Source organism: Drosophila sechellia, chromosome 3L, assembly GCF_004382195.2.
Source record: "Drosophila sechellia strain sech25 chromosome 3L, ASM438219v1, whole genome shotgun sequence".
Taxonomy (NCBI): Eukaryota; Metazoa; Arthropoda; class Insecta; order Diptera; family Drosophilidae; genus Drosophila; species Drosophila sechellia.
Window position 1 is genome coordinate 10,900,383 of NC_045951.1, and position 11,809 is coordinate 10,912,191.

An 11,809-nucleotide genomic window follows, 5' to 3' on the forward strand; every position below is an offset into this window, starting at 1 on the left:
TTAATTACCACCACCCAATCGTGTATCGGGATGGTAGAGGAGGATGGTATCCACATTTGTGCACGAGACCTATTGTAGACGTTGTGGAAAGCATTGTTTTGCATTACTGTGATGCCTCCAAGGCTGGGCAGCTGTTCCAGAGCCAAAAAATGGCTTCTGTGTCGAGTGAACTGTAGGAAAATGGTCAAAGTTTAGAGTAACGTTTTCCAGGTTAGTTAGGCAATCGATGGTTTTGCAAAGCCAATCTGCATGGGCATTCCAGTTCGACGGAGAGCACATATCCTTCACCAGATGCCCAACTACTCGCATTAGGAGTAGCTCCTCCCGAGATCCAGTGAGTTCCACTCTCCTATAAAAAATTCTTCCGCAATCCGTGAAGACATTTCGCAAACGAGTGCAAGTGTGTGCAAAGTGCAAGTGATCCTCTGCGGGTAAGAATCTCAAAATACAGGACAGGCAGTCATTGTTTAGATCCAGCAGTGATAACTGGCGAGGCATTCGAAAAACTTTTATAAATTAAACAAACAATAACCCAGGACCCAGACCGTATTCTTGTACAAACGAAATACTTCCTTCAATGTAATAATATCAGCACGATAAATTTAAACTTGAAACATACTTACAAACATACCTCAATTGAATGTTGTGGTATTTTAGTTCAGTATTTGAGTAGTTTTTAATGTCAGCTCAGGCGTTAGTGCATTTCCACGCATTGCCGGCTGGTTGAGTCCAAAAATAAACAAATTCAATTGGAGCATTCTCGTTTGGAAGGCGTCGGATCAAAAGGATCGCCTACCATGAATGGGTCCTGGAAACTAATCCTGCCCGTGGGCTTTGTGCTGTACTCGCTGCCACTGTTCCTGCGGGTGAATGGCACATCGGACTATGTAATCGACGAGGAGTTCCACATTCCGCAGGGATTGGCCTTTTGCCGCAAGGAATTCGATGTGGTAAACGAGGGATTACTACTAATTTGACCAAGGAGATCGTAACCAGTTTGCTTACAGTGGGATCCTAAGATAACAACATTTCCGGGCCTCTATCTGATCGCCCTGCTTCTGAATCCCCTGAACCTGTGCACAGTGACGAGTCTGAGAATGCTCAGCCTAGCAGGTGCCGGAATCAATATTCTGCTGCTCTACAAGATCAGACGGCGCATCCTGGCCGGGTCGGGTGGCAACTCATATGCCGCTCATGAGGCTATCACGATGTCCGTGCTTCCGCCGCTCTACTTCTTTAGCCACCTTTACTACACGGACACCTTGTCGCTGACCATGGTGCTTCTGTTCTACAACTATTGGCAGCAGGAGGCGCACCTGCCGGCGGCGGTCTTCGGGGCTGCCAGTGTGCTCATGCGCCAGACGAACATCGTGTGGGTCTGCATGGCCACCGGAATGACTGTGCTGGACACGTTGGTCCACCAATGCGTCCGCACTGGGCGCGTTCCCAAGGAAAATGTTCGACTGATGGGCAAAGAGGTGGGTCATTGTCTTGTACATACATGGTATAATGGCATAAGCATCAGAACTTTCTTGATTTTTCAGTTGTGGCTTCAACTCTTTAGCAGCCCCCAATTGCTGTGCAATTGCATCCTAAGTATCTTGGCCAAGTGCTGTTTCTACGCGTCGATCATTCTGCCGTTCGTGGGATTCCTCTTCATCAATGGTTCCATTGTGGTGGGCGATAAGAGTGCCCACGAGGCCAGTTTGCATGTGCCGCAGCTCTTCTACTTCGCCACCTTTGCGGCTGGCTTCGGGATATCCAACACCATACGACAGTTTCGTGCGGCAGCGGAATTAATCCGAAGGAACCGCTTGTTGTCCCTATTGGCGTTGCTGCTCATACTGGTGGTGGTGCACCTAAACACCGAAGTGCATCCCTACCTGCTGGCCGACAACAGACACTATACATTCTATATATGGAGCCGACTTTATGGACGGTTCTGGTGGTTCCGCTACGCCATGGCGCCCGTTTATCTGCTCTCCATTTGCGTACTCTTTTGCGGACTGCGTCACATGCCGGACAGCTTTAAGTTAATGTTTCCACTTAGTCTCTTCCTGGTGCTGTGCTTCCAGCGACTCCTGGAGCTGCGCTACTTTCTGGTGCCGTACATTCTGTTTCGACTGAACACACGGCACACTCGCAAGGGTTACGCCGAGTGGCTGGAGCTCGGAGCTCATCTGCTGCTCAATGTGGCCACGTTCTACGTGTACTTTACCAAGGAGTTCTACTGGAAAAACTATCGCACTCCTCAAAGGATCATCTGGTAGTTCCGTTAAACGGCATTCCTTAACAATTCAATAACGTCTTGGGCATTTATGAAATAAAACAGTTCGACATTTTCAATATTGCTTTTTATTCGATGCATTGCTACTTGAATACAAAATTGCTCTACGTTTTAGTTTTAAAATCTGGGCAGAGTTCTCTGGATAAATATTTTAGGGTAGTAAGTGTAAAATAGTTTATAAATTGTATGTGTTTTTTTTTTTAATCTGTGTACAATTTGGCACTTGAAACTATATGAATAATATCATTTTAAAATACCATTCGAAATCATTAAATATTAAACATATAGTTTCCGAGGCAAGATGTTCAGCAATGAAATGGGACCACCCTTGAACGTAAATACACGTATAAAATGTTATTTGATATATATGTTAAAACTTACAAGCTAGCACAATTGGACATCAATAGATAATACTGCCGAGGCGCATACATAAAAATACATTTGATAAAATCGTACACTTTGAGCATGCTGAGAGAAACTAGACAATCTATAAGTTAATGATAAGTAATAATGCTGGTCGCGTTGTCGAATGCACAGAATGCAAAACTAGGCAAGAATTGCTACTGACTATGGTAATTAAATGAGCACACACTTTAAGCGTTGCGGCTGCAGGCCAAATTGTGATCTCAGTTTGGCACACAACCCTTTAGAAAACAATACTCTTCGAGTCCTCCCGCCTAATCGAAGGCCACCTTGCGTGTGAACGAGGTGAGGGAGGAGATCTCGCTGGGATTGGAGTCCGATGGCAGGTGACTGAACTCGATCTCCTCGCTGGCAGCTGAGGCCACTATATTCTCATTCGACTGCGTGGTCTCGTCACTGTGGTGCATGGCGGGCCATTGCTTGTGACTGGGCGCGTACAGGATGAGCAGGGCAAAGATATAGATGTTCCACATGCCGTAGACGCCGGTCAGGAAGGCGGAAGTTGGCTGAATTGCCACATTGTCGTTCCAGTCCCACTGGCCCTCGGCCATCTGACCCATAATGAAGCCGGCGACGGTCAGAGCAGCACATACAAGGGTGGCCAGCATCAAAAACTTGAAGCGGTAGATGAGACCTGAAATTTAGACATAATTGAGATTTAAACTTATTAAAACTGGATTTCAATATAAGCGTATTAAAAGCTTTAGTTTGTTTTCAATTCAATTTATTGTTTATGCTAATTTACATCGGATGATGTGAATAAATTTGGAACGGCATGAGTTTAGTGTAGCTTCTGGATACAACATTGAATCATAGTTAAAACTTTTTTGTCATACCTTTACTTTCATTTGCCTCACGCTTAAGAAATATTGAGATAAGTGTCATTTTAATAGAACCGCAAAGCAGGGTAAAAGCTTTTGAGTAAAAATATACTATTCCGGCCGAATCTTCAACATGCTGGTCTAAATTCACTGAAAAAACGTTTCAAAATAAACAAGTGTGTCCCGCAAAACTAATTAAGATATGAAATTTAAGTATGGGAGACGCGAAATGTGAGATATTTTTGGTTTTCGAACATGTTTCAATGTCTAAATCATACATGGTTTAATCTGAATATCCATTGGACTTAAAAATGGATATCTTACCTTCATAATGGAGTCGACGCGCCTGGGACATCGAAGGCAGCGAGGTGCGCTTGTCGCCAATATTCCTAAACACCTTCCATATCATGTAGCACAGAAAGAGGAAATAAATGGCTGCCGAAACTCCGGCCAGAACAATGAAGGTCATGGCCACCTTAGCGCCCAGCGGCGTTGTCCAGATCGAGTAAAACGGATTGCGCAGCTGCACGCCCCTTTCGCAGATGTCGAAGACGAACAGCGAGATGCAGCCCACCACGACGGCCGAGAGATGTTTCCAGTAACGCGAGCGAATGGTCGACTTGTTCGGAGCATCCTGAATGAGCATGTGTTCACCCGCGAAGACCAACCAGAACGTGAGCAGCATGGCATAAAAGATGCCTTGGCGAATGTCACTGAGCAACAGCATGTACGGCATCTCGTAGACCAGCGACAAGTACTCCAGCGGTAGGTTGAGGAAGGTCAGAGCGGCTCCCAAATAGATAAGCATATACTCCAGCAGGGCGGGGGATCGCTGCAACAGATGCACCCGCCTCCAGAACCATATCATGATGCCCACTACGAAAGGAAACAGCATTGTCTTGAGCAGCAGCCAAATCTGGGTGAATCCTCCGTTCTGATGAATAGCTGTCAACGTGAGATCGTGCATGTGGCCGAACTGCAGGTTCATCTGGCTCGGTGTGTCCAGCGGGAAACGCAAGTTCAGCAGATAGAAGCTGTGGTGCAATGCCCCCAGTTCGAACAGCGGGATCATGTCGCATGAGTACAGCGTTTCTGTGGGACCCACATGAGAAGTCACACAATCCAAGTAGCGATGCTCCACGCCGTGGGCGTACAACTTCCAGCCGTTGTCGGGGTCCCCCTTATTTCGGTACGCCAGACGCATGTCAATAGTCAACTGAAGTTCCCTGGGCGGCTCCCTTAGCTCCGACGACGAATCATAGCCGAACTCCACCTGTAGCACACCGATCAGATTCTGCTGCCAGCGGGAGTAGTCCAGGTCGCGCAGGTCACGAGGCAGCGGCATCTGGAAAACGTGCACCAACTCATTGGCCATCTTTGTTGAGTCCTGCTCCACCTCCTCTCGTGTCACTGGGATGCAGGCTCCTGCGCCGCGTGAGTACAGCAGGAAACCGGTGTCATTCTGGCGGGCATGATCTTCGCGGCATAGCGATCCCAGCACGGTGACATGGCCGGCGGGCAGGGGGGCATACAGACCGCCCAGCAGGAAGCACAGCACCTGGCAGAGCAGCAAAGTTGCCACCAATATGGACAGCTTGCGGCCACTCAGATTCTCCAGTATGGTGCCCGACATCTTGGTTGCTCGAGGGTTTGGAGCTCACTGGATTAATGCCCTACGCTGGATTTGTTTACACAGTTGGGTGGGCGTAAAGTAAACAATCTGCTGCACTTGAAAACAATACTTCAAACGCGCCGCCGTCGCCGCAAACAGAAAAAATGCACAACCGAATCAAGACTCAACAAAGCAGTGTGACCTTGCGCGGATGATTCAAAAAGATACGATTTTGGTACTTAAACAAAATACCAACATAAGTATTTGTTTGGTATATTTAGTTTTGCCAACAAAAATAACGGTTCAGTGAAATGTTAATGAAATATTGTTAATTTTATAACTTATGGTGCTGTTTTTTGAATATGAACTATTATTTAGACATAAAATTATTCAATTGCAACATATTGGAGCTGAACTGGTGTACAGCGGAAGTTTACAGAAACAAATCCTCTTCTATGAATAGAGTGCTTCGTATTTTTGAATGACACTTTTCAAGCAGTTAGTAAATCGAAAACATTTGAAATTCTCAAACCGCGGAAACCGAAACCAAATGCGCGGGTGACGATGACGTTGCCCCATCATCGCGTTGTTGCTATCATCACGGCGGCTCCACAAACAGCTGTTCCGCCTTTCCAGCTGATATTGCGACAGGTGTCCAAAGAGTAAACATTGGGTGAAATTTGCAGCGGGCGGGCGGAAAATGCGACCTCTTCAGGTGAGTGCTACAAGGCTGAGGTGCATTATCAATCCCAAAGAATACATATTTTCCAAAATCTTAGCGTGTGCGTCAGTTGCTGAGCCTCGGGACACGGATTCGAGGCAAAAGAGCACTCCATGGTCAGCAAGAAGCTAGTGTCCAGAAAGGCGGTCGTCCTGTATTGCGATTGAGTCTTTTGGCAGCCGGCGCAGGCGGCCTGGCTTACGATGGGATAGTAAACGACTTCACCTACTGCGGCGCCTCCGTGCGATTTGTACGATCCTTAAAAACAGCTGGGTTGATAGCCGCTGACTATCTGCGGCTGGACGAGAACGATCCAGAGTACGAAACAAAGGTGAAGTTGCTGCACAAGAAGAGCGCCGAGCGACTTCTGGAGACGTGCCTGCTCAACGGCGGTCTGTACATCAAGGTGGGCCAAGGATTCGCGGCCATCAATCACATACTGCCCGTGGAATACACCAGCACGCTGTCCCTGCTGCAGGATAGATGTCTGCCCACCACCCAAGCGGATGTCCAAAAGGTCTTTCGCAAGGATTTTGGCCAGTTGCCCGAGGATATATACCAGGAGTTCGACTATCAGCCCGTGGCGGCCGCCAGCTTGGCGCAGGTATTCAAAGCCAAGCTGCCCAGCGGCGAGCAGGTGGCCGTCAAGGTGCAATACAATGATCTGCAGAAGCGATTCATCAGCGACCTAGGTACCATTATCTTTCTTCAGGACATTGTCGAGTTCTTCTTCAAGGACTACAACTTCGGGTGGATCTTAAATGACCTGCGTAAGAACCTAGTGCTGGAGCTGAACTTTTTGCAGGAGGGACAAAATGCCGAACGCTGCGCCAAGGACATGAAAAAGTTCAGCTATGTCCACGTGCCCAAGGTGCATTGGTCGTACACTAAAACGGTGAGTTTTCATAAGTTTTAGACATTTGAAAATATTGTAAATTGATTAACTGGATGCTTATCTTAGCGAGTGCTCACTCTTGAGTGGATGGATGGATGCAAGATCAGCGATCTGAAGACGATTGAAAAAGAAAAACTCAGCTTAAAGGACATCGATGTGAAGCTCTTTGAGGCCTTTGCTGAACAGATCTTCTACACTGGCTTCGTGCACGCCGATCCTCATCCAGGAAATAGTGCGTTAACTAGTGAAAACTACCCTTGAAATGTTTTAATTTATATATCCTCACTTTTTTTTAAAGTTTTTGTGAGAAAAAATAGAAAAAACGGGAGTGCGGACATCATCTTGCTGGATCATGGACTTTACGAAGAACTGCCTCAAAATGTGCGAGGTCCACTCTGCGAGTTCTGGGAGGCCACCGTTCTGCGCCACGAGAATCGGATGCAGGCCGCCGCCGAGAAGATCGGTATCGGTGACTACATGCGCTTCGCCGAAGTGCTCTTCCAGCAGCCCATACGGAATCGAGGTGGTCGCATAAGCGGCAAACTGACGCAGGAGGACATCGATCACATGCAGGAGATAGCCAGGAACAACTTCGAGCACATCATGGGCACCCTGAAGGAGATGCCCCGAAGCATGTTGTTCGTGGTAAATTTTGTAGCTATATATACACACTTGTTATCAGCTAAGATACATATTTACCTATTGAACTAGGTGCGTAATCTGAACACAGTGCGTGCCATTAGTCATCAGCATGGGGACGTGGTGAATCGTCCTCGGGTCATGGCGCGATATGCCCAGAAGTGCCTTTATATGCAGCACAATAGAAGGTCTCCCGTGCAATATATCCGTTGGCTGAGTGGACGCATATACTTCGAGTACTGTCTGTTTCTGTCAGCCTTCAAGCTGTATCTCCTCGACTGGTACTTCAACATCCTGTACCTAGTTGGTCGGGCTCCTGCCTCTGCGAGAACCGTGATGAAAGAGATAATGCAGCCTCCGGAGCCTGATATGTTGAAATAACCACGCTAACCGTTTGATTTACGCCTAAATCATAAGTTCAAAATGTACTTTTGTATGTAAATGTATACATCATTTTTATTCCACTAACTTATTCTCAGAAATATGTAACCTTGTAAGTGTTCAACTTGATAGGCGAAAATCCAGTCGAACCATGACAATATGAATGTAATTGTTTTATAATATGACAGAGAATAAGTTGGAGAATATATGTAGTTTTTATAGTGTGTAAAGTATTTATGCCTTTATGATGCTTTACTTTTAATTGGCTATTAAGGTGTAGGATTTCTGAATAAATTTACTAATCACTTGTAATGACTGCCAGTTACCAGCGAGTTTACTGACAGGCGGGAAGATTAGCCTTCAACAGTTTGGCTGCATCTGATCACTTCGGACACCCCGGGGGCATTTTCGATATACCAAGCCATGGAAATGCGGCATTCACCACTGGTGTTAAGCCGTAGTGTGCATGCCAGTTTGGGACTTTAATAAAATTGACGCTGACTTGCCCAAGGTTATAACCAGCCAGACAGCCAATCAGCCGGTTATTGGGCCACTTTCACTTCCATTTAGGCCCTCCCAAAAATTCAACAAATCAATCGGGGGTAGCCTGCCCGAAACATGAGTGCTGTCTAAATTTAAAATGCCTGAGCCATACTGCGGTGGGAACTGGAATGTCTTTCCGGTGTATCAATGGAATATTAACACCCAGTAATGCACACAAACACAACTGCTCCTGGGTACAGGTGTTCCTTTGCCTCGGAATAGGCACAAATGGGCGTCAACTACATATTTCCGGTTGTGTGGAGCGCCCTGACAGGCTGCAACATGCCAGATTCAAGCTAAATGAAACCTCCACCTATGGCCAAGCCCATGTCCTCTGTCCCATGTCTACGCCTTCGTCTCCATCGCGTCCCGCCGTAACACTTTCACTTATTGTGCCACATACATCGAGTTTCGTGTGCCGCACACAGAACTAAATTCAATTCAATTTCATTTAAAGTTACTTTCGCTGACTGACAGACAGCAAACGACCCTCTCAGCCTAAGCCTAAAACCCATCACAGTGGGCCACAAAATAGGTAGAAGCATTCTAAGTTGTGGAAAACATTTTATAAAACGCTGAACTGAAAGAATTCCCTTAGCACTGTTATTTTCTGTTTAGTAACCAATAATGAAATGAAACGAAATGATCCCACTGTAACCAACTGCCACCTTACTGGCTTCTGCTTAGTTGCGCATACGCCCCGTGCGCCCACGGCTAAATATGAAATTAAAAATCCATGTTGAAGTGTGAAATGCCTGGGAGCTGTCTGCCAAAGCCTCCACCTCTGAGGCTCGACTTGGAGCCCGGAACCGTGCTCGACGAGAAATCATTCGCCGACGAGTCGCAGAGTGGAGCAAAGGTCTCTAGCGGAAACGGAAATCAGCAGCTAATTAGAGAAAACGAAAATGAACAAAGAGTTCATCACGCAGGGCGGCACGCCTATAACCGCCGAATTGGCCACGGTAATTAGCAGTCATCCGGACTTGGACGCCATATGATCCTGTAGATTTTGTGCCATCGTTTAGGATCTGCGCAATTTGGTTTTCGGTACCGCAGCAATTCCCATGCGAGCCGAATGGCTACAGACGTCCTTTGTGTTTGGTGCTCCCAAGGAGGAGCTGGCCTACGGCCTTCGTTCGCCCCGGAACGCCACACGTGGTCTGTTGTCCGTCGTCCAGGGATTCGTTCTGAAGTATCTGCTCTTCGCCCGGAAGACCAGTCGCGTGGCTTCGCTTACCGAGTGCGTTTCCATTTCCGTTTCCGGTCTTCGACTTGGTTTTGCAGAGTGCTTGTGTGTGTTTTTGTTTCAGTCCGCTCCTGGCCACCGCCGATATGCAGAGGGAGGCCTTGTTCTGCGCCCTCTTGGAGATACTGCGCACCATCTCGGACAAGGGCAAGGTCACCATGGTGCTGCCGTCGGAGGACGAGGTGTTCGTGGACCACAGCGCCTGCTATTTCCATGATTCCGTCACCGAGAAGGTACGTGCCACAATTGCATAAGTCAACGTTATTGATCTAATAAAAGCAATACGTGCTTAAAATTATAAAAAATATCACATTTAAATTCAGAAATTGAAAGGAATTAAACTTGTAGTAAAAGGATGTTATACGATTTGATGCTTAAGTTATAAAACCATTTGCAGCTCTATGTTTTCACGCTGTCACCCAACGACGAGTTGGAATACTTTTTGAAGCGAAATTTCAAATACGTAAGACCCACAAAGTTAACTTACTTACTTGCCCAGCCATTTGATCAAACAGTTTGCACTTAACCTGCCTAAAAGTTTACAGAAGAGGAGACCCCAGGCACCCTGCTGTTTCTATATAGCGCCGTCCTCACGCGATCCATGGGAAAGTAAGATTGAGCCCAACTGTCCTGTGCATGCAAATGGCATTCTCTGGTTCCAGAGAACCCTTCATAATCCATTTAATTGTACCCCTCGGCGGTGAATACTTTCGAATGTTTTTGCAGGGTTCGAACGGATCTGGACTCGGCCAAATCCTCGCCCCTGACGTCGAGCAATCACGAGGAGGGATCCCTAATGATTGTCACGCTGCTGCTGACGGGACGTGCCACTCCCTATATCCATAATGGTGTTGTAAATGTGGGCGACGAGAGTAGCTATGTGGGTAGCGGATTTTGAAAGATTTTCCTAGGACTGCAATGGGCATACTTTGGTTCTTCCAGGCGGTTCCGCAGTACGGCGTTCTCAAACGATGTATGATTGGTCTCCTGCTTTGGGACATCGAGTCAGCTAGCGTAAGTGGACTTAAACTAGGAATTTCTCAAAAACCTTATTTCAAAATCTCAATTTACATTTCTGGCCTACATATATTATATTCATATAATTATTATTTTCATTTACTATTAAATCTTTTATTGTATATTAAATATAAGGCTGCGGTTAATCAGTCCCGTCAGCCGGGCTCGCGACTCAAGACGCCCAACTATCCCATCTGGATAACCAGCTGCACGGGTCACTTTGGCGTGATCTTCAACAAGAATCCGGATCTGTTGCGCAACTATCATGCGGAGTCGCGTTTCGATGTGAACTACTACAGCTGCTCCGGTCACCAGATTCTGATGACCATCGACAATCGGACGTACAACGAGCAGGCATTGGTCATGTTGGAGCGACAACCAATCACGCCGGAGAGTACCTCGATGTCCGGAAAGGAGGATGGCGCAACGTCGCCAACGACCGTTTCCGGTGGAGGAGGTGCTGCTGCCGGCGGCGGTGTGGGTGGCGCTAGCGGCGGTGTTGGTGGTGCTGCTAGTGGCGCTAGCGGTGGTAACGATGTGGTCGCCAAGGAGGAGTCGACGCTCAACACGCCGTTGCAGCGTCTGATTCGTACCAAGTGGGAAGAGGCAACTATAAGCTTTCACGTGCAGCCATCGATGTTGAGTTATCTTTTTAGTACCACACAGTAGAATGCAGGATCCAAAAAGCTATAGATACTCCTTTGCTAAAGTCAGAACGATTCACATTCAAGCGCAAGAGATATCATCAAAGTGAATAGAAGATCACAAGATCAGATCAATTAAATTAGTTTTTTAAAAAATAAAAATTTATTTGCCTATAAGAGATAAGATACATTTCCAATTGAATTTGAAAGTTAAAAATTAGTTTCAAATTAGTTTTCAAAGCAATTTCATCAGCTCAGATACTTAAGCAAAGAACTATTACTACATTTATTTTAAATATATTTTTGTTTAATTCAATAATTTTGTTAATCATTAAGCATGTAAGCTTGTCATGTTGTCTCTTGGTCTATGATATAAATCGACTTTCTTGGCGAATGACCAATGCAAAAATGAATTTCAACTGCTTGACATATACTCTATTGGATATAAAACGTTTTAATTCGCAAACCAAACAAGTAAGTTCCAAAAATCAGTAAGAACATCAAATAATATAACCAGAAAATTGAGTTTAAATAATTTTAAATATCTCTATTAAATCTTTTTGCATATTACCAATATAAT

The 11,809-nt window shown here is 46.1% G+C and overlaps 4 protein-coding genes across 5 annotated transcripts; 3 read left to right on the forward strand and 1 right to left on the reverse strand.

Annotated features, from left to right (window-relative positions):
- The first annotated feature begins 694 nt into the window (after nt 1-694).
- LOC6605240 (putative Dol-P-Glc:Glc(2)Man(9)GlcNAc(2)-PP-Dol alpha-1,2-glucosyltransferase) lies at nt 695-2,346 on the forward strand. Its single transcript, XM_002030042.2, has 3 exons — nt 695-950; nt 1,008-1,478; nt 1,545-2,346. The coding sequence occupies exons 1-3, from the start codon at nt 798-800 to the stop codon at nt 2,268-2,270; spliced, it is 1,350 nt and encodes a 449-aa protein (XP_002030078.1). The 5' UTR covers nt 695-797; the 3' UTR covers nt 2,271-2,346.
- Nucleotides 2,339-5,349, reverse strand: LOC6605241 (protein wntless). Of its 2 annotated transcripts, XM_002030043.2 has the most exons (3): nt 3,856-5,349; nt 3,547-3,681; nt 2,339-3,344 (listed from the first exon to the last, which is right to left on the reverse strand). In XM_002030043.2, the coding sequence occupies exons 1-3, from the start codon at nt 5,162-5,164 to the stop codon at nt 2,965-2,967; spliced, it is 1,824 nt and encodes a 607-aa protein (XP_002030079.1). In that variant the 5' UTR covers nt 5,165-5,349; the 3' UTR covers nt 2,339-2,964. The 2 variants fall into 2 exon arrangements, with proteins under 2 accessions (XP_002030079.1, XP_032575713.1); XM_032719822.1 differs by lacking the exon at nt 3,547-3,681 and having other exon boundaries at nt 3,856-5,348.
- A 285-nt stretch (nt 5,350-5,634) lies between these two features.
- Nucleotides 5,635-8,091, forward strand: LOC6605242 (uncharacterized aarF domain-containing protein kinase 5). Its single transcript, XM_002030044.2, has 5 exons — nt 5,635-5,858; nt 5,923-6,759; nt 6,826-6,991; nt 7,058-7,404; nt 7,471-8,091. The coding sequence occupies exons 1-5, from the start codon at nt 5,844-5,846 to the stop codon at nt 7,777-7,779; spliced, it is 1,674 nt and encodes a 557-aa protein (XP_002030080.1). The 5' UTR covers nt 5,635-5,843; the 3' UTR covers nt 7,780-8,091.
- A 1,055-nt stretch (nt 8,092-9,146) lies between these two features.
- Nucleotides 9,147-11,399, forward strand: LOC6605243 (inactive ubiquitin carboxyl-terminal hydrolase MINDY-4B). The gene is made up of 8 exons (XM_002030045.2): nt 9,147-9,284; nt 9,348-9,562; nt 9,633-9,801; nt 9,966-10,031; nt 10,107-10,177; nt 10,295-10,448; nt 10,511-10,582; nt 10,721-11,399. The coding sequence occupies exons 1-8, from the start codon at nt 9,228-9,230 to the stop codon at nt 11,252-11,254; spliced, it is 1,338 nt and encodes a 445-aa protein (XP_002030081.1). The 5' UTR covers nt 9,147-9,227; the 3' UTR covers nt 11,255-11,399.
- Nucleotides 11,400-11,809: the final 410 nt, after the last annotated feature.